Below are 18,270 nucleotides of genomic sequence, written 5' to 3'. Positions count from 1 at the left end.
CATCTTGCGTGGCACACTTGAAGTCCTTCCCAAGAACTGAGAGTAGCAAAATACAAACATACAACCCCCAAACAAAACAAAAATCTGCAGGCAGACTTTATTCAGAATCTTTCAAGGTCATAACAGTATCCTAGGCTAACGTTCCTAGACAGAGTCTCTAGTTGACGTCTGGTTGGCAGTGACACAGGCATGCGGGGGTGGGCAAGAGGCAAACTAGCGGTTCCACGGATGCCAGGCAATCTCTCGGCAGGCCTCCCTGATCTCGGGGTACCGGTACTCGTAGCCCGACTCGAGGGTGCGCCTGGGGATCACCTTCTGTCCCTCAGTCATCATGATGGCCCTCTCCGGACTGAAGGCCAGGTTGAGCACAAATTTGGGCATTGGCAGGACAGCCGGGCGCCACATGGCCCTGGCGAGCTCGCGCGTGAACTCTGCGTTGGTGACCACTTGCGGGCTGACCCCGTTGAGGATCCCCGAGAGCCCCGGGGTGCTCATGGCGTGCACCAGGATGCCCACAATGTCGTCAATGTGTACCCACGGCAGGAACTGCTTGCCGTCGGCGATGGGGCCGCCCAGGCCGAAGAAGAAGGGCCAGTACAGCTGCCGGATCATGCCTCCATCGTGGCCCAGCACCACGCCTGCACACAGCATAAATGCATCGGTAGAGTGTGGGTAAGCTCGAGGCGGCGCCATCCGACAGCCCCAAAGGGTCGCAACTCCCAAGCTCCTACTTGCCATTGCTGGATGTACAAGCTTCGAACTGACATTGAACGAGAGCTGCCGTACAAGGCTTACTCGCACGAGAGTGCATGAGCATTCAAAGCGCCAAGGATTTGAGTGGAGTGAGCCAAGAAGAGTGGTTGTTTGGGCGAGTTGGTTTGACATCTTATACAATCTTGTGCGCAACAAAAACGAGGACAAAAGCAGAGAAGAGGACACAACAAGGTGCAACTTTCAACTGAATTTTATTGAAAACGTGTTCCGGTACATATAGTCTCAACCATCGTTACAATGACAACAAAAAGACAAAAGTAAAGGAAAAAACACCATGACAGAGCATAACTGGGAAACAACACTATCTCGTTCTCAGGAAAAACAATTCCTTCTCCGATAATGCAATCAACGGCATAGCAACACACGTCTCCTAAATAATCAATGTGCTCGGCTTCTATGATTTTGCGTATTACCGCTGACTTGCATTTCCCAATTTTTACGCATTCGTTCAACAGTTGGGGTACAACCGCATGTCCTGCAATGCAAGTCAAGAAAGCCACCGTTCTTTTTTTTGCACGTTGTTATTGTGCTCGCGAAGAGACTGTACAGATGGCGTGGTTTATCGCATTCCGTTGTCCTGTGGCAGCCACTACGTCGGGCAGACGAGGCGCTGCATAAATGATCGGCTTCGCGAGCACAATAACAACGTGCAAAAAAAGAACGGTGGCTTTCTTGACTTGCATTGCAGGACATGCGGCTGTACCCCACTGTTGGACGAATGCGTAAAAATTGGGAAATGCAAGTCAGCGGTAACACGCGAAACCATAGAAGCCGAGCACATTGATTATTTAGGAGACGTGTGTTGCTATGCCGTCGATTGCATTATCGGAGAAGGAATTGTTTTTCCTGAGAACGAGATAGTGTTGTTTCCCAGTTATGCTCTGTCATGGTGTTTTTTTTTTCCTTTACTTTTGTCTTTTGTTGTCATTGTAACGATGGTTGAGACTACATATACCGGAACACGTTTTCAATAAAATTCAGTTGAAAGTTGCGCCTTGTTGTGTCCTCTTCTCTGCTTTTGTCCTCGTTTTTGTTGCGCACAAGATTGTATAAGGGTGAGCCAAGTTGACGGTAAAAAAAAAAAAAAGAAGTGTTTGCAGCCGACAGGACACAATATGAGCGAGTATGCCTCGCCTCTACAAAGATTTGCGAATGGTTTAATGTTTCTGTATAGAATGTTGTAGCTTGAACAACTTTGCTGGAACCTATATGGCTGCGAGTAATTTGACTGACAAGCTTTATTTTCTTCCCAGGCAGATTGCATGGAATGGGGTACTTCTGGGACATTCGGTGGCTCTAGTACCGGTATTGCACATTGCAAGTGGTAGCAGACACATGCACAGGAACCGTCGTGATTGGGATGTTCGAAGAAATGAACGTGTCGGAAAAGCGTGACAAGCTTCAGGAATACGCATATTTGTGTGCCACTGGCTTTTCTGTGGCTTGCCGACTCAATATTACGTTTAATTAATGCTAGCTACTGCGAGCGACTCCGCTTTTCTTTTTACCTGCATTAAAAAATATGCTGACTTAGCTCAATTTTTTTTTAGGCAGCGACTGACAAAGCGGACACATTTCCATACCCGAACGTATAATAACGGTGCGACAGTTGACGCTGGGAGGTAGCTGGGCAGCCGCCTCCCATTTGGTGCACAGTCGTGAGAGGAAGTCGAAGTCTCCCCCTGGACTCTCCTCGGTGTACTCTGCCACAGGATCCGGCTTGTAGTAGCCTGCAAAAACAACCTATTCTTCGGTGCACCGGAAGTCCACAAAATTCCCAATGGTTTTTAGAGCAAGTCACCTACTCCAACACACTGAAGAAAGTGATCTGGTTGATGCATCTTGGATACTTAGATGCAGCATGTGAGCGATTATCTAGTTACAATCTCTGCAGGATAGAGCAGTGTGTCAATTTCTTTGACATGGGGGGATTGGTGGCCGAGTGGGCTAGTTCACTCCAGCTGGGAGCAAGAGGAGTGAAAGCTCGCACTGCAAATCCTGAGTTCAATCCCCCATCCCTGCCCATTTCGATCTGGATGAGCATTGTACTGGCATGCGGTTGTGTATCACTACTGCGTGGTGCACGTTAAAGACCCCAGACTAGCGGTTGTACCGCACTGGCTAAATTGCTCCTCTACAGCTGAGACACCAGACGCCCACTGAAGCAGACTAACTTCCGGCTTTATATATATATATATATTTCTTTTTTTGAAATGTTGGAGTTTGTTTGACACTAGACTGACATTGCTTTCTAAATGCAATCTACAAGGTGTCACAAAAAAAAAAAAAAAAAAAAAAAAATTGCAGGGCATTTTTTTTTTATTGCAAAAATAAACTATGCATCACCGAAAACTCATATTGTGCCCAAATATAGTGATAGTGGTCCAAATCAGATGCCAAACTTTCAGCACTAACCGTTATCTTACTTAAAATTGCAAGTGAATTCCTGGAAATTTCAATGGCAAAATGGCCCGTTTTCCCGTTTTTGCCCGTTTTCGGTAACTGGCGCCATAGAGCTCCATGTGTTTAAGAGCTCTGTCGGTCATTATTTTCCAAGTAAAAATTTCAGCAAATCGCTTATAGCTTTTTAATAAAATAATGGTTAGTGCTGAAACTGTGGCATCCGGTTCAGACTGCTGGCGCTACATTTGGGCTGAGAATGAGCGTTCGCAATGCCTACGTGTGCGATGTTTGGTTGCTGCAGCAGAAGCAAGTCCTCCGCGAAGGAGAGTAGCATAATCCCAAATATAAGGCTGCATTATTCGTAGAAAGTAATAAACCGACAGTTCGAGCATACAATACTGCTGTCCGAGAAACACCGGAGCTTCTGGCTTGCACGCATACATTGGAAGGATTTGAAGAACCTTAACAATGACTGTGTTCTGTGATCGTTGCTCCATTACTGGTAAGGAATACATGTGTCTTCCATAATACGTGGATTGCTGAAACCTTGTGTCCATATTCTGTGCGCTTTGCCACAGTGGTTAAGCCAGCGGTGAACAACCTTCTGACCTTTATGAGCCTTGCCGGTTTGCATAATGCATTTTATGAATCTTTTTAGTTAAAATGTTCAGTTCAGTGATCCTGCACTTCGGATGGGAACTTTTGTGTTGCAGTCATGCATGTGGATGCTGTAACATACGCACGATACACGGGCCATAGCAAGGTCGTAACTGAGCAGCCTACGAGCGGCGGTGGCGTCCGCTTCTCAGTACCTGCTGATGGCGGCCGGCAGGCGGTTATTGGCGACGCCAGCGAAATCGATGCCGCGTAGCTCGAAAGAGGAGGTTGTTTTGACTCTGTCGTCTGCTATCACCGCTTGGTTCTTGTAGGCAAGATAGAAACAAACACTGTTTCCAGTAATTATTTTTATGCTTCCACCGTGTCATTCCTACGCACTGATTAGAAGAAGCTTTCTACCGTCGAAAAATCGCTATGCTATAATATGTGACACTGATTTTACGCTACAGTGCAAGAAATTTATGGTGGTCCGCGTGCTGAATGATGAAAACAACCTCCTTTCGTCCGCTATTTTGCCTGACCAGCGCGCCCCCTATAGTTAGCTGGAGTCGCGAATAGGGGAAGTGACATCACGTGAAAACAACCCAGGCGAAAATTTTCAACTGGGACCAGTTGGTCCCAGTTGCAACTGGTTTATGGAACAATTCCCAGTTGCAACTGGTCCCAGTTGGAGTTGTCCAACTGGGACCAGTTGGTCCCAGTTGCAACTGGTTTATGGAACAATTCCCAGTTGCAACTGGTCCCAGTTGGAGTCGTCCAACTGGTCCCAGTTGGAGTTGGTACCAACTCCAGCAACAATGAAACACGGCACAAAATGGAAGGTTGACAAGACTTTATTGTCAAAAACTTGGAGAATGAAACTAAATAGGTTCGGTGACGTACACGCTCCGGGTTTAGCCACTTGCTTGCGACGGTTGAATCGCTTTTTCAGAGGTGGTATTCATGAGATGAAGGAAGATCGGCCGCTGGCGTCTGTTAGTGAAGACGTCCTCAGCTTCTCTTCCCATCGCGTGAAGAAAGCTGCTCACCCGTGATCCTGCGTTGCGCAGGTGAAGTCCTGATAAGATGCGGTAGCGCTCCCACCTTGCAATCTCTGTCACAACAGTCGAACATTTTCGAGGTAGACCTCCCGCCATTTTCGCCATTGTGCTCTCCGCGGCGTGTTCTCTTCCGTCCGGTCTTTCCTGGGTGCCCTCCGATCGCTGAACTGCATCGTTCCATCCTCGAAGTTCACCGCCGCCACCATGGCGTGTGTACGGTTAGGTCCAAAGAAGCGCAGCTGTAGTTTTGACATTTTCATAACGACGCCAACTTGGGCGATGGCGACCCTTCCCTACCGCGTCCGTCCGACTCCGGCGTCAGCATAGGCAGCGCCATCTGTCGACAGCGCGTACCACTAATCCGCACCCGCGTGCCACGGCGGCCGGCTAGCTCTGATTAGTCAAAAGATAAATTTATTTATTAAAAGAAAAAAAAAAATACTGTTGGTATTTAAATAAATATTTTAATAATGCACTAAATGTTCATTTAGGTGAACACATTTTGTCACTAATTATATTTTCAAATTAAAAAAATATTTAGTTAATTAAAATTTTTATATTATTTTTATAAATATATAAATGTACCCCAGTAATTAAAAATTCCCTATTTGTATAAATCTAAAAATGTTAGTTTTTTTCGTTTTCTTCATTAGCAAAGGTCAATACACCCCCAACTTGTCCAAATTGTTGCCCAATGTTAACTGGGAACGGGAAAGGCATTTGAAGCTCGACTGGGAATCGCTCCAACCAGTTACTTTCCTAACTGGTTCCAGTGCACTCCATTCCCAACTGGGACTGGGAGTCAAACCAGTTGACTCCCAACTGGGAATGGTTCAAACCAGTTGACCCCTCAGCTGGCCCCAGTTGGACTCCCATTGGTCCCAGTTGATTCCCAGTTGGGACCAGTTAGTCCCAGTTGCTTCCCAGTTGGGACCAGTTAGTCCCAGTTGAAACCAGTTGAGGTGCCAACTGGTCCCAGTTAGAAATTTTCGCCTGGGAATGTATTCTTCCCGTGAAAAAAAAACAAAAACCCAGTAAATATGTGTGTGTGTGTGGGGGGGGGGGGGGGGGATTTCATACATAAACACAATGTTCTTCTGAAGCTGGTAGGACTTGCCTACACCCGAGATAGTGATAAACGTTTCGGGTGGTTTCTCCAGCTTGGTAACAGCATCGGCCAAAGCCTTGGTGGTCTCCACTCTGCTTGCGTAAACATTCTGCTGGAACCCGGGCGTCCACCTGTGGTAGAAGAGAAAGCTTATAATTCCTACATCTTCTGCCTTTTATTGACAGCACTGTTTTTGCAAGTAAATCTGCACATACCTTCTTGTGGGGTCAAAGACGTTCTGACCAGCCAGGCTAAAAACTGCCGAGCAGGGAGGCAACCCTTTTTCCACCAAGCTGGTCTGCAGGTATTGAGAAAGGATTATCCCCAGTGCTCTCTCGTGTACTAACTTGTAACTATGACGGGCAAGTGTCATCTTTGCAAAACAACATGGGAGTGTCTTACCCATGTCAGAACGTTGGCGCCCGGCTTTCGTGACACGACCAGTACATCGTAGCCTAGCTTCGTTAAGGCATTTTTAAGCGCTGTGCCAATGAACCCCGTGCCGCCACCTGAAACGCCAAATAACGATCGCACAACGCATCACTCACGCAGTGGAGAAACTGCATTCACGCGTGCAAACCAAACTCTACAGAGTACAGGGGGGCTATGTTGCGCTTTTTGCACTCCCAGGAGACTAGGGAGAGGGAAGTGACGTCAACAACGCAGCAAATGCAGATTGGATGTCGATTTTGTTTTCTTCTGTCAACATCCAATCTTCATTTGCTCTAGTCGTTGACGTCACTTCCCTCTTCCAAGTCTCCTGGGAGTGCAAAAAGCGCAACATAGCACCCCAGTACTCGCTGCCTCGCCGACTTTTATGCCAAGGAAGTCCCCGTCATCCTCTTTTGGTTTACATTGAATGCTCACAACAAAATGCGCCGAATGAAGTACATTAGCTCTGACAACTTTCGATCATTGATTTGCATTGATCGATGCAATTCAAGCCTAGTTTTACGTACCGATAACAGCAGTTTGTAGCCCCATGTTTCCTATTTCAAGCAGTCCTTTCCGATCGCACACCGAGGGCACCGGGGGACTGAAGTTTTGTTTTGATTATTCACCCACACTTCCGGTAGCACATCCGGAGTTATAAATTACACAGTTTATTTTGAACATTTATTGTATCATTTTAAGGCTAAAATCAAAGTATATTTATGTCTAATTCGGATTGACGAGCACAGGTACGAAGCTGACAATCAACATCGCCGGGAATCACCCTTGAATTGCTTGAATCCTGGAGGCCGATTCAGCCACTGTGGATTCAGCGTTCGGCGCGCGACGCGCGCGAGTGTGTTTTGAGCTGTTTCGAAACTACAAATAAAGCGGTGTTCGTAACGATGTAGCCCTGTAGCGTTGTAGCTGTAAACGTTGACAACGGAGCCGACGGAGCGCCTTTCTAAACGGTCTTGTACGGAAAGTGCTGCTTTGCGCTGTGGTGTTTTCGGGGCTAGATCGTTAGTCGGGTAAAGGAATCATGGAGGTTGACGTAAAGGACTGTCGCGTCCTGTTCAGTCCGAGCGATTCGTTCATCTTGGATGGTGACAGCGTTTGTGGCTTCCGCTCCAAGCAGTGCGTCTTCGACGACGACTGCGACCCCGATGCCTTGCGCCGTGTTCTCCCAGAGTTCCAGTGCAGCTGCCAGCAGCAGTTCGACAACGTGCAGGACTTCGAGTCCCACTACGCCGTCAAGCACCGCAGCGTGTGCTCCTCTTGCAGGGCATCCTTCCCCACGGCGCACCTGCTCGAGCTGCACATTACGGAAACGCACGACCCTATCTTCGCAGCTAGACCCGCGGATATCCCGAAGTATGTGTGCGTGGTCGAGGGATGCCCGGACTTGTTCGCCACCGCTGTGGAGAGGAAGGAACACGCGATATCGTGCCACAAGTACCCAGCGAACTTCAGATTCTTGCCGCGCGATGCTTCTTCGCGCGCCTCCTCCAGCGCGCACCGAAGGCCTCAAGCTCCGGTTCCCAGTCATGTGTGCTTCGGCCGGGGCTCTGTGCCAGCGTGGCACCGCAGGAGGCCTGCACCCAAGCAACGTGAAACCGAGGACATCTCCATGGCTGACGTGCGAGATGCCTTGAGCGATATGTAGGGCCTAGAATTTGAAGGCATTGCGATTGAACATGTTGATGGTACCCCGGATCACACGGTTGCTTGAACTTCTTTCCTTGCCTTGTTGTCTTGGTGCTGTTTATTGTTGCAAGTTGACTGTCCAGAGCACGTTTTCATGCAAGCAGGCAGCATTTAGTTCTTGAGGCTGATGTGACAACACTGAATTTCTGGAAAACAGCCAGAAAACAGAAACTGGGTGTTGATGGAATGTAAGCTATACATGCTTTGCATTGAACTCGCATCATTCATTTCGCACCACTAAGGAAGTGAGGTGGGAAGCTGCTTTTAAACAAATTTTGAGTCATGGGTTAATCTTCTGTAACCTTCTAGAGGGAGAATACCGACGTCTTCTGGGCACATCTGGGACACACAAAAGGGAGTCTCGGTGAGAGGGGAGTTCCTCCTTTCCCTCTTCTCTGGTGGTGGCCAGAGAGCTGACGGGATGACGTCATGTGCAAAGCATATATATTCACACTGAAGATATGGGGTATCAAGCACACTGATAGTTCTTAAACCTCACAAGATTTGCATGCACAACTGTAGTTTAAAGTAGGAGAAAAAGAGCTGTATATACTAAAACTCGAGATGAATGAATCTATGGTGAAGAAGGCAGTATTTGTTGTATACCTCAAAAGTTTTTTTTTAGAACGGTACTTTGTCTGACATATTTTATACAAAGTCATTTAGATTTATGCAAAGGCGACATCTCCAAAATTTATTTTCTGACAGTATAGGGAAACATACATATTGATCTGTTTGGCATGCCCATGAGATACATGGTTGAATTATTCTTTCAACCTTACGGCACTCATGTACCAGTTGCCTGTTGTAATAAGGTAACCGATAAAGTTCCCTCTATAGCTGCCTTTTTAGTCTCTGTTTAGGCTTATCACTGTATGTTACTATGCGCCGTTTCAGTCTAACTTGGCAAGAGCTACAGCCCATGACGGTAGTATGTGTCTATTCCGTACTGGACGAGTGCACTCCAGTAGTATGTTGTCACGTTCCAGTGCCCTGATTGGTTTTCTGTAGCGTTCGCATGCTGAAACGCATGCACGGTATGCTGAAACTGAGTATGAAAGCCCGTGGACCGGGCGCACTAAAGATTTGGAGTACACTTTGCTAAAATAGAAATTGCTTGTTTGGGCATTATCAGCAGAACCCAGTGTTGCGAGGACAGTGTGGTGGTGTTCATGTTCCTTTTAACAAAACTTATTAGTCCTCAGTGGATGCATAAACTGGAGTCTAAAGCCTGAGAACCTTGATAGAGGGATAGCAAACCTTTTATAACCTTGAGATGAAGCTTCTTTTTTTTTCTTTTTATGTTGGACTCAAATGTTGTTTGAATAATTCTTAGTAAAAGCTGTTTACAGTACCTCCTGGGCTAATGGCAGTGTGCCGTATTTTCCGGAATTTTGTCCAAACTCTGTGTATAGACTCCAGGAACTAAATTTGCACCGATAGCGTGTGCCTACTCCATAATCTGCACCAGTACACACCACAATATTTCTGGATAGTCCTTAATTTGCAATCATTATAGGTACAGCCTACCAGCCTGATTCTGTTCATAGATACCGAGCATCCTGCCTCACATTGTTGGTGAACCCTAGCAGCAACTCTTTCTTCTATTCCAAGTCAAGTCCAAGTCGTTGCATCTTGTCTTCTGGTTTCCTTTTGTGCCAGAATTTCTTTCGGGACTTCTGCAGATGTCCACATCTTCGCACTCTGCCCACCAGTAACAAAGTCCTTCGGAATGCTTTGACTTGAGCTCTTTTGCACGCTCATGCCCAGTTCCAAGGATGCCATGGACTCACTTGGTTTTGGGGGCATTGTGATCGTGTTTCCTGAAAGATTCGACCGTCACTTATTTATCATTATTAAAGGAGTCATGAAACGCTTTTTCAACTTTTTTTCTGTTTAGCTTTCCTCCTCAACTCATAAATCGCGCATTGTACCAAACAGTTCAAGAGGTCGGAAAGGGGGGAGTCCCCTCTTGCTCGGAATCTCGCTTGTGTAGCCGATCACAGCTATTGTCCCCCTAGAAGATTAGCCCGTCGCTCAAAATTCCGACTAGTTGCTTTCCCCACCCCGTTCACCCCGAAGCTGACAGTGCTGTGGAAGCTACGTGCTCGTTGGGCCAGCCACACAATTTCTACGTGATCATGCTCTCTCGCGCATACCGACCCGCAGAGAATGAGGTCAGGTGATGAAAGGGAGACGGCTGATTGGTCCGGCAAGCGCGTAGCTTCCACCGCAATGTCAGCTTAGGGGTAAAGGGATTAAGTGAGGTCCGGTGTCGTGTGACGTGCGCTTGGGCCCTGGTGACGCGCTGCGGGGGCCCGGTTATGCTGGCTAGTAGCCCGATGACGCGCTGCGGGGTCCGCGGATGTATCGCAGTGAAAAGGCGGAGAGTTTACGAAGGGAAGGAGGTACGAAATAGTCCGCTATGTTTTGCAAATTTTCGTAGCGAAAGTCAGGCTTCTGACTTTCTACCTTTGTTCTTTTGGCCCACTGAACGATGTGCTATTAGTAAAATCCCAATATAAATTGATTTACTCCAGTCCAAAATTCGTTTCATGGGTCCTTTAATGTTTTCACAACCGAAGTGAGGAGGTGTTTGTGCCCTCCCATCACCTAATCCCAGAGCTTTCTTTATTATTAAGCTTGACCTACATTGTCCTCTTTGTCGTCATTCACAAAAGCATTGAGGGTAAGGGAAACACACTGACACACTAAACTGTTGCCAAGTGATCTAAAACATAGTGACCACCACAATTACACTACTTCTGTCTGGTGATAATGTACAGCCTTCAAACAAATCCTTGCAGAGTCTGCACCAGATAAATTTTCAACTTTTAAATGTGTATGCTGTAAACGACTTATTTTTCGCAGGCTCAATATTTCGCGATTCAGGTCAAAGCTGAAGTTTTGTAATAATTCGCGAGTTCTAATTTTCGCGACGCGGTGGGATATCAATATAGATTCCAATCTGTTCACATTTCACCGGAATTGTTCGTGGGACTTATTTTTCGCGAATTGTAGGCAATTTGGGAAATTCGGAAAATTAGGTCCTTGCGAAAATTAAGTTGTTTACAGTAATCCAGAGAGTACGGTAGGTAAATTTTTATTGGGCGAGTCGTTACAAGTTCAGCTGGCTCATACCAGACTCTACGACCTCCGTGCAGGTGGATGTTAGGGGCTGGCATACACTTTGCTCTTTCCACTTTTGTTCAAATTTCTTTTCCGACCTGGAGACCCTCTAGGTCAGGCTAGGTTGGCTCGTAGGTAGGACCTATAGTCTGTTGCAAAAAAACAAGACAAGCTCCCCCCCCCCCCCCCCCCCCCCCCCCCACACACACACACACACACACACACAAAGACCTCCACTTTTCCCACTTTACAGAGTGAAGGGCAGAGAGAAGGCGAGTGGAAAGGAGGGAGCTGCCAAGCCAAAGCATGATGAGCAGAGAACTTTGAAGGAGGGGCTTGTCCTGCTATTCCTAACCTGCAAGAGCTAATAGTAAGGCGCAAACAACGTACACGTCATCAAGAACCAAACTGCATCAGCAAAAAATATTGAGCCGTGATGTGTGCGTGTTTTTTTTTCCACCCACACACACTTACACACACACACACACGCACGCACACATATTCTGTTTACGTTTGCCACTTATGGCTAGGTGGCGGAAGTAGCCGCCCGAGTTCAACCAATTTCGCGGATGTGTTTGGAAGTTACAAAAATTGAAACAAACTGGTCAATATTTTGAATTATATCTACAAAAATAAAAAATAATTTATATGCTTTGGGACCCAAATGTTTTCATGTTGTCTGTTGCGTCGCAGACCGTAGACGCGTTGATTTGTTCTGCTCTCCAGCCCGGCAACCACCGCACAATTATTCTGCACACAACATGGCGGCTTGCACCGGCGGGGCAGGTACTGTCTCCGATAATCTATCATAATTTCCGTGTTCTGTTCGCGTGACGCACTTTATTATCTTTGAAAATACGAACTTTTACGTTCTCCACGAGGCACGCATGATGTTTTCTAAGCATACTTTATCAGTTCTATCGACTCCGATCAGATGCACAAAAAACTGCGTCAGCCATTTTCCTTGGTTGTGCGTGCTGTGACAGTTTTCGCAAAGATCGAGTTCTTCTGTTAGTAGCGAATACTGCTGGCATCTAAGTTGGGTCGCGCAGGGATGGTGGTCGGCCCGGTTCCCAAAGCAGCTCCGTCTAATGTAACAAAATCTCGTGCAGTTTGTGCTCCGTGATGGCGGCTAGAACTATGACCGGAATTTCACCAGCGGCATACTCCTCCTCTTCGCTCAATACGACCTGGTGCTTTTTATTCAGACAGCATTAGTGCGTCGTTATCCTCGGGACATATTCGAAGCGAAAGTCCCGTCGTGTGCTCTTCTGTCTTTTTCAGAAGACGCTTACTGGCAAGCCGGGTTACTGGCGAGCCGGGCGCGGTTCGCTTCTCTATCTTGCGACCCTACATCATTGGTGGTCGTTTAACGGGGAGACCCACGGAAATTCCGACAAGTGGCGTCGCGATGCTTCCATGTGAGCCCGAGGAAAGAAAGATTGTGCCGTGCCGGTTTGATGATCCCAGATTTTATCTTTTGGCATTAGATAGCGCCGGTCACGGGTCATGGTTCGAATAGCTTGTGTGCGCTGTTAGCACGATTATAACGTGTTTCTAGAATATATCCGTGACTTTAAGTAATCCGCTTGTATGGGGGTTTGGTTAGTTGTAGACTCAGCCGTGGCCCTTGTGCAAAGGTATTGCCCCAAAAATGGTTCTTACTACTACTCAAGCTGTACCTTGCAGTCTCTTGGGTGCCCTCCAACTTTGAGATCTTATTTTTGTTTATTTTATTTTTACTTAAGCATACTGTCATCCCTTACACAGGGTTCGTAAAGAAGGAAGGGGAAATAAGAAAAGCAAAACAAGCATGCACTATCAGTTTGCGCTTCAAATGAGACATGTTATATGAACTGAGCTGCAAGTCTGCGCTAAGAATGACAGATGCAATGAAGCAACATGCACAATCTTGCCTTGAAGTTTAGTGCAGGACTTGAGCTACCTCCAGGATCCAGAAAACCTTGTTTCATGCATGCATTGATAAAAGAAGATGGCTAGCTGTCATCTTCCTTGCCCTCTATCCGTTTACTTCAGTTGATTGAATTCCTCACTATACCAACATTTGTTCGTTAAAAAATGAAAAGTATTAATGTACTACTGCTTGCAAGGGGCTTGGGGAACCATAGTAGGTAAGGGCTGTGCATGTGGGATGAGGGCTTCCCTCCCCGGCATAAAGCATAGTTGGGTTCGCTGCGGAAGGTGCAGATAACAAGGTGCTCGCAAAAGCGCTCTGAATCAATGGAGTGGAGTTGGGCTTCTTGCAACCCCGGTCGTTAATGTGTACTCTTGCGTCGCCCGCCGTGCCAGGAGTGGTTGTTCCTCGTAACTTCCGCCTCCTGGAAGAACTGGAGCAAGGCCAGAAAGGGGTTGGTGATGGCACCATCAGCTGGGGCCTCGAGGACGACTGTGACATGACCTTGACCCACTGGACCGGCATGATCATCGGCCCCCCTAGGGTGAGATTCCCCACTGAACTCTCGCTTATCTTACGTTTTAATGTTTGTACTCGTCTGTGATGTTGCCGGAGACGACTTGTTCCTGAACTGGCCTTGTTCCTTGCGCAGACCCCGTACGAGAATAGGATCTACAGCTTGAGAGTGGAATGCGGACAGCAGTATCCTGACGAGCCACCCAGCATCAGATTCATTTCCAAGATCAAGATGGGAGGCATCAATGAGAGCAATGGAAGCGTGAGTGGCCACTTTTTTACCTTAGTCCCAGGCCAGTATTTGGCTGCTTGGGAAAGCACCTACGGTATACTTTGTCTCTCTATTTGCATGCAGTGCTGGGATAGTCACGGGTAGGGGAGAGGAAAGGCACTTTTTTAGGAATTTTGAATAGCTGGCTAATCTGGGGGGGTACACAAAAGAGGAGGGGAGTTCCTCTTTTGCCTCCTCTCCGACTGCTTGGGTTGTGCTCTCGTCTCTGTACCTTCGGTAGCCCTGCGCACAGCTAGAGTCGTTTTCACCTAAAAAAAAAGAGCAGTTTTGCGCATTGTTCATACACTGCACTAAGTAGTTCTTGCAGGATTTGTTGTTGGAGGAAGAAGCGATGCTTTTGGCGTTTGAAACGTGTGCGTCTTAATAAGGTAAGATATATCTTAATTCTCTACATAAAGGGGGAACCTAGTAATGCTTCACAAGGAGCCGGACTTTTTTTACAACGTTTCTTGAGGTGAAAACGAGTATAGTGAGATAAAGTATGAATCTGACCGGAGATTATGTACATTTTAATTGAACCCGACTTTGACGTTGGACGCAACCATAAGCTGTAACCGCTTAAAAAAGGCTCTTAATTGGGCACATGTGTGTACCTCGGGGAATTGATAGGAGCAACGTGACACTGGCAGGCTACTTAGGTGTGTAATAACTTTTAGCCCGGAGAGTTTAAAAAGGATAGAAAAAGCAGTGCCGTGATTTCCACGCCCGTCATTTTCGGATGTGTCTTATTGCCTCCTTTGCACTGAGGTTGCACATTGGCGTCCGGAACATAATATGTACTGGCAGGTCCTATCTATAGCATGAAGCAAAGGGATTGCATCGAGCCAAGATTTTGCATAGAGGTGGCCGAAGAACGTGCATTAAGGATATAAAAATCTCACTGAACGAACTTATCCGAGTAAAAAGTTCGAAATTAAAAACTTGAAATGTCGTTGCGCCAATCAGACCTTTGGTCTGATTGGCGCAATGACAGGTGGTGAAGGCACAGAAAACTGCATTTTTCATCGTCGGCTTCGGTGATGACGCCACTGTTGTCGATGGCTTGTTTTGAAGATCTCCTTTCTCGTTGAGGTGCACCTCACCTCATAGAATTATAGGCAGCCCGGAGGTCGCCGCTGGAACTCCACCTGGAAATGTCGGTGGACCTCTTTCGTCCTTTGGCACTCCCCATACCAGAGAACAACTCACTCATTGGGAGTTAAGTGAACCATGAAGATGACTCACACCCCAAAAAAGCTCAGATGACAGATGCAGACAAGACAAGATATGCGGTACAACCAGACAGTGCAAAGCAGACAATGACATGTAGTCAAAAGTAACTGTAGAAAAAGAAATGCACAAGACAACACATCTGTTTTGTTGTCCTTGTTTTGTTTTAATTTTTAAAATGTTTTATTGCTAGACTAAAATAATCATGCACCGACAATTTGTGCACAAAAAGAGCGCATTGCTTCTTGCTCAGAAACATTGTCTGGTATGGCCGACGTCGAGGGAAGCGCCCGTCGTGGCTGCCTGCTAGCTGCTTGCTATCTTACGTGCCTCCATCTGTTGGCTGTTGCACCAAACAGACACCTTTCTTTAGCAGACTGCGTTGTAGGTAGGTATTTCAAGTTTTTCATTTCTAACTTTTTACTTGGGTAAGTTTGTTCAGTGAAATTTTTATACCCATAATGAACATTCTTCGGCCATCTCTGTACAAATTCTTAGCCCAATACATTCACAAACAAGTTTATGCGGTACCTTCAAATGGTCATCGATCCTTTTGCTTGATGCTGTAGAAAACGATTGCCTGTATTTCCATAACTGTACAGAACAGAATGGCATCATCGACGTGCAACTAGCGCATAAAGAAGCGTTGCATGGGATGGCATGAGTGGGCGAATGGCTGCCATGGCCGTGGTATTAGGTGATGCTTGGAGCATAGTTCTCAGGTGTTGCTATGGGATTCAAAACATCAGTATGGTCCTAGAATAAGTCTCGATTTGTAAAATGTGGAGACTAATGTGTTAGGCGAGCGTGACGTGATGCACTTAACAAGGTTGCGTGTCTGCTTGCACAGGTGGACAAGCGCACCCTTCCGGTGCTAAACCGTTGGCAGAGGAGCTATTCCATCAAGACGGTTCTGACGGAATTGAGGCGTGCCATGACCCTCAAGGATAACCTGAGGTTGACGCAGCCCCCTGAAGGATCCAGCTTCTAGAAACAACAGCCCTGGCCCCCGCTTCCTTCCTTGTTTCTGTTCTCGTCACACCTGTGGTTGCTTTTTCTGTGTGCCTTTTTGCCCCAATGAAGGCCGTTCTTACCCTCCCCCTCTTGTCTAAGTTCATGCTCCTCTTTTGTTCCTACTGCAGCGCTGTGCCCGTTATCTCCATTTCTTTATGCTTGGTTCTTGTCCATTTCTATGCTGGAGTAACAAACAATACAGTGCTTCATACAATCCAAGCACCTGTCGCTTTTTTGTGGTGAAAAGACAACAAAGAAGGCACAACTTACGCATCACTTTTTCGTGGGGCATGAATGGAAGCCTTTTTTCGTGCACTAAGGAAGTTGGTGTAAGGGACCGGGCAGTGAGGAACAGGTGACCTCTTGGCGGCAGGTGGTGGAACCCTTTCGAAATAACAAGCAGCGGCATGGTTCAGCGAACCTGCACATGTGGCTTAGGGCTCTTCATTCTTCGTTGCCTCGGCCATGCGTACACTATGAAATGACAAGGGATGGTGTAAATTGGGTTGCCACCTTTGGCCTACCTGTTGACTCTGTTGCCTTTGTTAATTCAGGCTGTGTGATCTTTGTAGTAGCTATCACGGGTGTATCTGCAGCACTTACAGGTGACAGTGGAGACGTCGCCACATTTGAACGCTGTGGTCTGAGGTCTCGTCGTTTTCGGGACAGCAGGGCACACTGTCTTGCTCAAATGCAAATCGGGCCATGTCGTTTTGGGCTAGGGGTAATTTGTCCTACCATTCAGCTGCACTTCCTTGTCATGCTTTACGTGCGAGAGGGCACCACTGCAAATGCTGCTGCTTGGAAGGGTAAGGCTATCAAGGTCGTGTTATCCAAAAAGTTTGTTTCTTTTTCTATTTGGACATCTGTCTCGGTCGTGTTTAGTATGCGAGGAGTGTAACAGTGTCGCTGCAACTGTGGAATTATTTTTGTTTGGATTTGTGAAGAATGAAATTGCATGCCAGCCCAAACCTGGGTCCCGCATTGTGTTTTTTTTTTTTTTTTTTCTTTCGTTTCTTGAGGCTAGGATAATAAAGGGAGTGCTTGTAAAGCCTGTCTGCATGGAGGGAACAATACAATAAAGTGTTCTCAACTATGGAATTGTCATAAATGGGTGGGGGAGGCATTTGTGCTAATTAGTAAATTCCTGCATCTGCTATTGCGGGTGTGCCTACCCCAAGCTGCACGTTGGCAGTGTCGATTTGAGCCTCCACACACCGTTAGTGCGAGGCTTCCTCTGAAGCACCTAGGATCCATATTGGCCTCCAGAGTGCAAAATACAGTCGACTCTCATTAATTCAAACTCGAGGGGGGCCGAAAATTTGTTTCAATAAAGCAAAGTTTGAATTATCAGGAGTTTCTTCCCATAGAGACGCATAGGATGGGACCTGAACGTTAGTTTGAATTATCCGAAAGTTTGAATTAAGAGATTTTGAATTAACGAGAGTAGACTGTACAGTGTTTGAGCCCTGGGTGGTTTCTTTCTCCTAGGAAATCGGTCGGACAATACTTGTAGCCAGAATTACTTTCTTCCATAAAATAACAGTATCACAATTCAGGCGCTTAAAGGTGTGCTGAACCGAGAATCGAACTTCAGAAAAAAACGCAGAATCGATAGGCGGGACGCTACAAATCCCAAAACGTCGCTCATAAAGCGGTATATCCAATGGATCATCATATTTTTGTAAAAGAAGAGCACGCTCGCACAAGGCCGAAAGATGCGTGACCTCGCGATTCTCATTTCCTCCTCTTTTCGCTTGGACTCCGCGAGGGCGCAGAGAGGAAAGGGAGCGAGGCCATTTCTTCTCCTTCTCAACTCTTCTGCGATAAGATGACGTCAACATTCTCCCTCATTCGCTCCTTTATTTTCTAGAGATACAACCATCCGCTCGAGATATGGCTATATGAGTAATGTTTCGTTGTTTTACGGCGCCCTCTTGAACACATCTGCAAGCTTATTTTGTAAAATCAGAATTTTGGTTCAGCATCCCTTTAAGACCCTTTCACACACTTCGGACTCCTTAGAACCACAGATTCTGTTTTTTTTCGTTTAAATTGGTTATAACTTAAAGGGCAACTCTGCTTCATTTTTGGTTTTGAAAAAACAGTGCAG

At 46.6% G+C, this 18,270-nt stretch overlaps 3 protein-coding genes across 3 annotated transcripts; 2 read left to right on the top strand and 1 right to left on the bottom strand.

Moving 5' to 3' along the window:
* Positions 1 to 70: 70 nt before the first annotated feature.
* On the bottom strand, positions 71 to 7,009 carry LOC8051845 (epimerase family protein SDR39U1). Its single transcript, XM_029972525.4, has 6 exons — positions 6,903 to 7,009; positions 6,346 to 6,452; positions 6,159 to 6,241; positions 5,953 to 6,074; positions 2,358 to 2,504; positions 71 to 638 (listed from the first exon to the last, which is right to left on the bottom strand). Exons 1-6 carry the CDS (start codon positions 6,925 to 6,927, stop codon positions 214 to 216), a joined length of 909 nt encoding a protein of 302 aa, XP_029828385.1. The 5' UTR covers positions 6,928 to 7,009; the 3' UTR covers positions 71 to 213.
* Positions 7,010 to 7,183: 174 nt separating this feature from the next.
* On the top strand, positions 7,184 to 8,687 carry LOC8051846 (zinc finger protein 511). The gene has a single exon (XM_002435466.5). It carries the CDS (start codon positions 7,418 to 7,420, stop codon positions 8,039 to 8,041), a length of 624 nt encoding a protein of 207 aa, XP_002435511.2. The 5' UTR covers positions 7,184 to 7,417; the 3' UTR covers positions 8,042 to 8,687.
* Positions 8,688 to 11,919: 3,232 nt separating this feature from the next.
* Positions 11,920 to 17,253, top strand: LOC8051847 (ubiquitin-conjugating enzyme E2 variant 2). Its single transcript, XM_002435467.3, has 4 exons — positions 11,920 to 11,997; positions 13,522 to 13,670; positions 13,779 to 13,904; positions 15,994 to 17,253. The coding sequence occupies exons 1-4, from the start codon at positions 11,973 to 11,975 to the stop codon at positions 16,132 to 16,134; spliced, it is 441 nt and encodes a 146-aa protein (XP_002435512.3). The 5' UTR covers positions 11,920 to 11,972; the 3' UTR covers positions 16,135 to 17,253.
* The last annotated feature ends 1,017 nt before the right edge of the window (positions 17,254 to 18,270 follow it).

Source organism: Ixodes scapularis, unplaced genomic scaffold, assembly GCF_016920785.2.
Source record: "Ixodes scapularis isolate PalLabHiFi unplaced genomic scaffold, ASM1692078v2 PGA_scaffold9__187_contigs__length_104089568, whole genome shotgun sequence".
Taxonomy (NCBI): Eukaryota; Metazoa; Arthropoda; class Arachnida; order Ixodida; family Ixodidae; genus Ixodes; species Ixodes scapularis.
This window is presented reverse-complemented; position numbering and strand designations above follow the sequence as displayed.

What these genes read in the sequence shown, in the direction of transcription:
- LOC8051845 (XM_029972525.4), bottom strand. Translation starts at nt 6,927, where the DNA reads ATGGGGCTACAAACTGCTGTTATCG. An exon ending in GTCTTTGACCCCACAAGAAG is followed by an intron (nt 6,075 to 6,158) that starts GTATGTGCAGAT and finishes CTTCTACCACAG; the next exon opens with GTGGACGCCCGGGTTCCAGC. An exon ending in CACCGTTATTATACGTTCGG is followed by an intron (nt 639 to 2,357) that starts GTATGGAAATGT and finishes TGCTGTGTGCAG; the next exon opens with GCGTGGTGCTGGGCCACGAT.
- LOC8051846 (XM_002435466.5), top strand. Translation starts at nt 7,418, where the DNA reads ATGGAGGTTGACGTAAAGGACTGTCGCGTCCTGTTCAGTCCGAGCGAT.
- LOC8051847 (XM_002435467.3), top strand. Translation starts at nt 11,973, where the DNA reads ATGGCGGCTTGCACCGGCGGGGCAG. An exon ending in GGCTTGCACCGGCGGGGCAG is followed by an intron (nt 11,998 to 13,521) that starts GTACTGTCTCCG and finishes CCGCCGTGCCAG; the next exon opens with GAGTGGTTGTTCCTCGTAAC. An exon ending in TGATCATCGGCCCCCCTAGG is followed by an intron (nt 13,671 to 13,778) that starts GTGAGATTCCCC and finishes TTCCTTGCGCAG; the next exon opens with ACCCCGTACGAGAATAGGAT.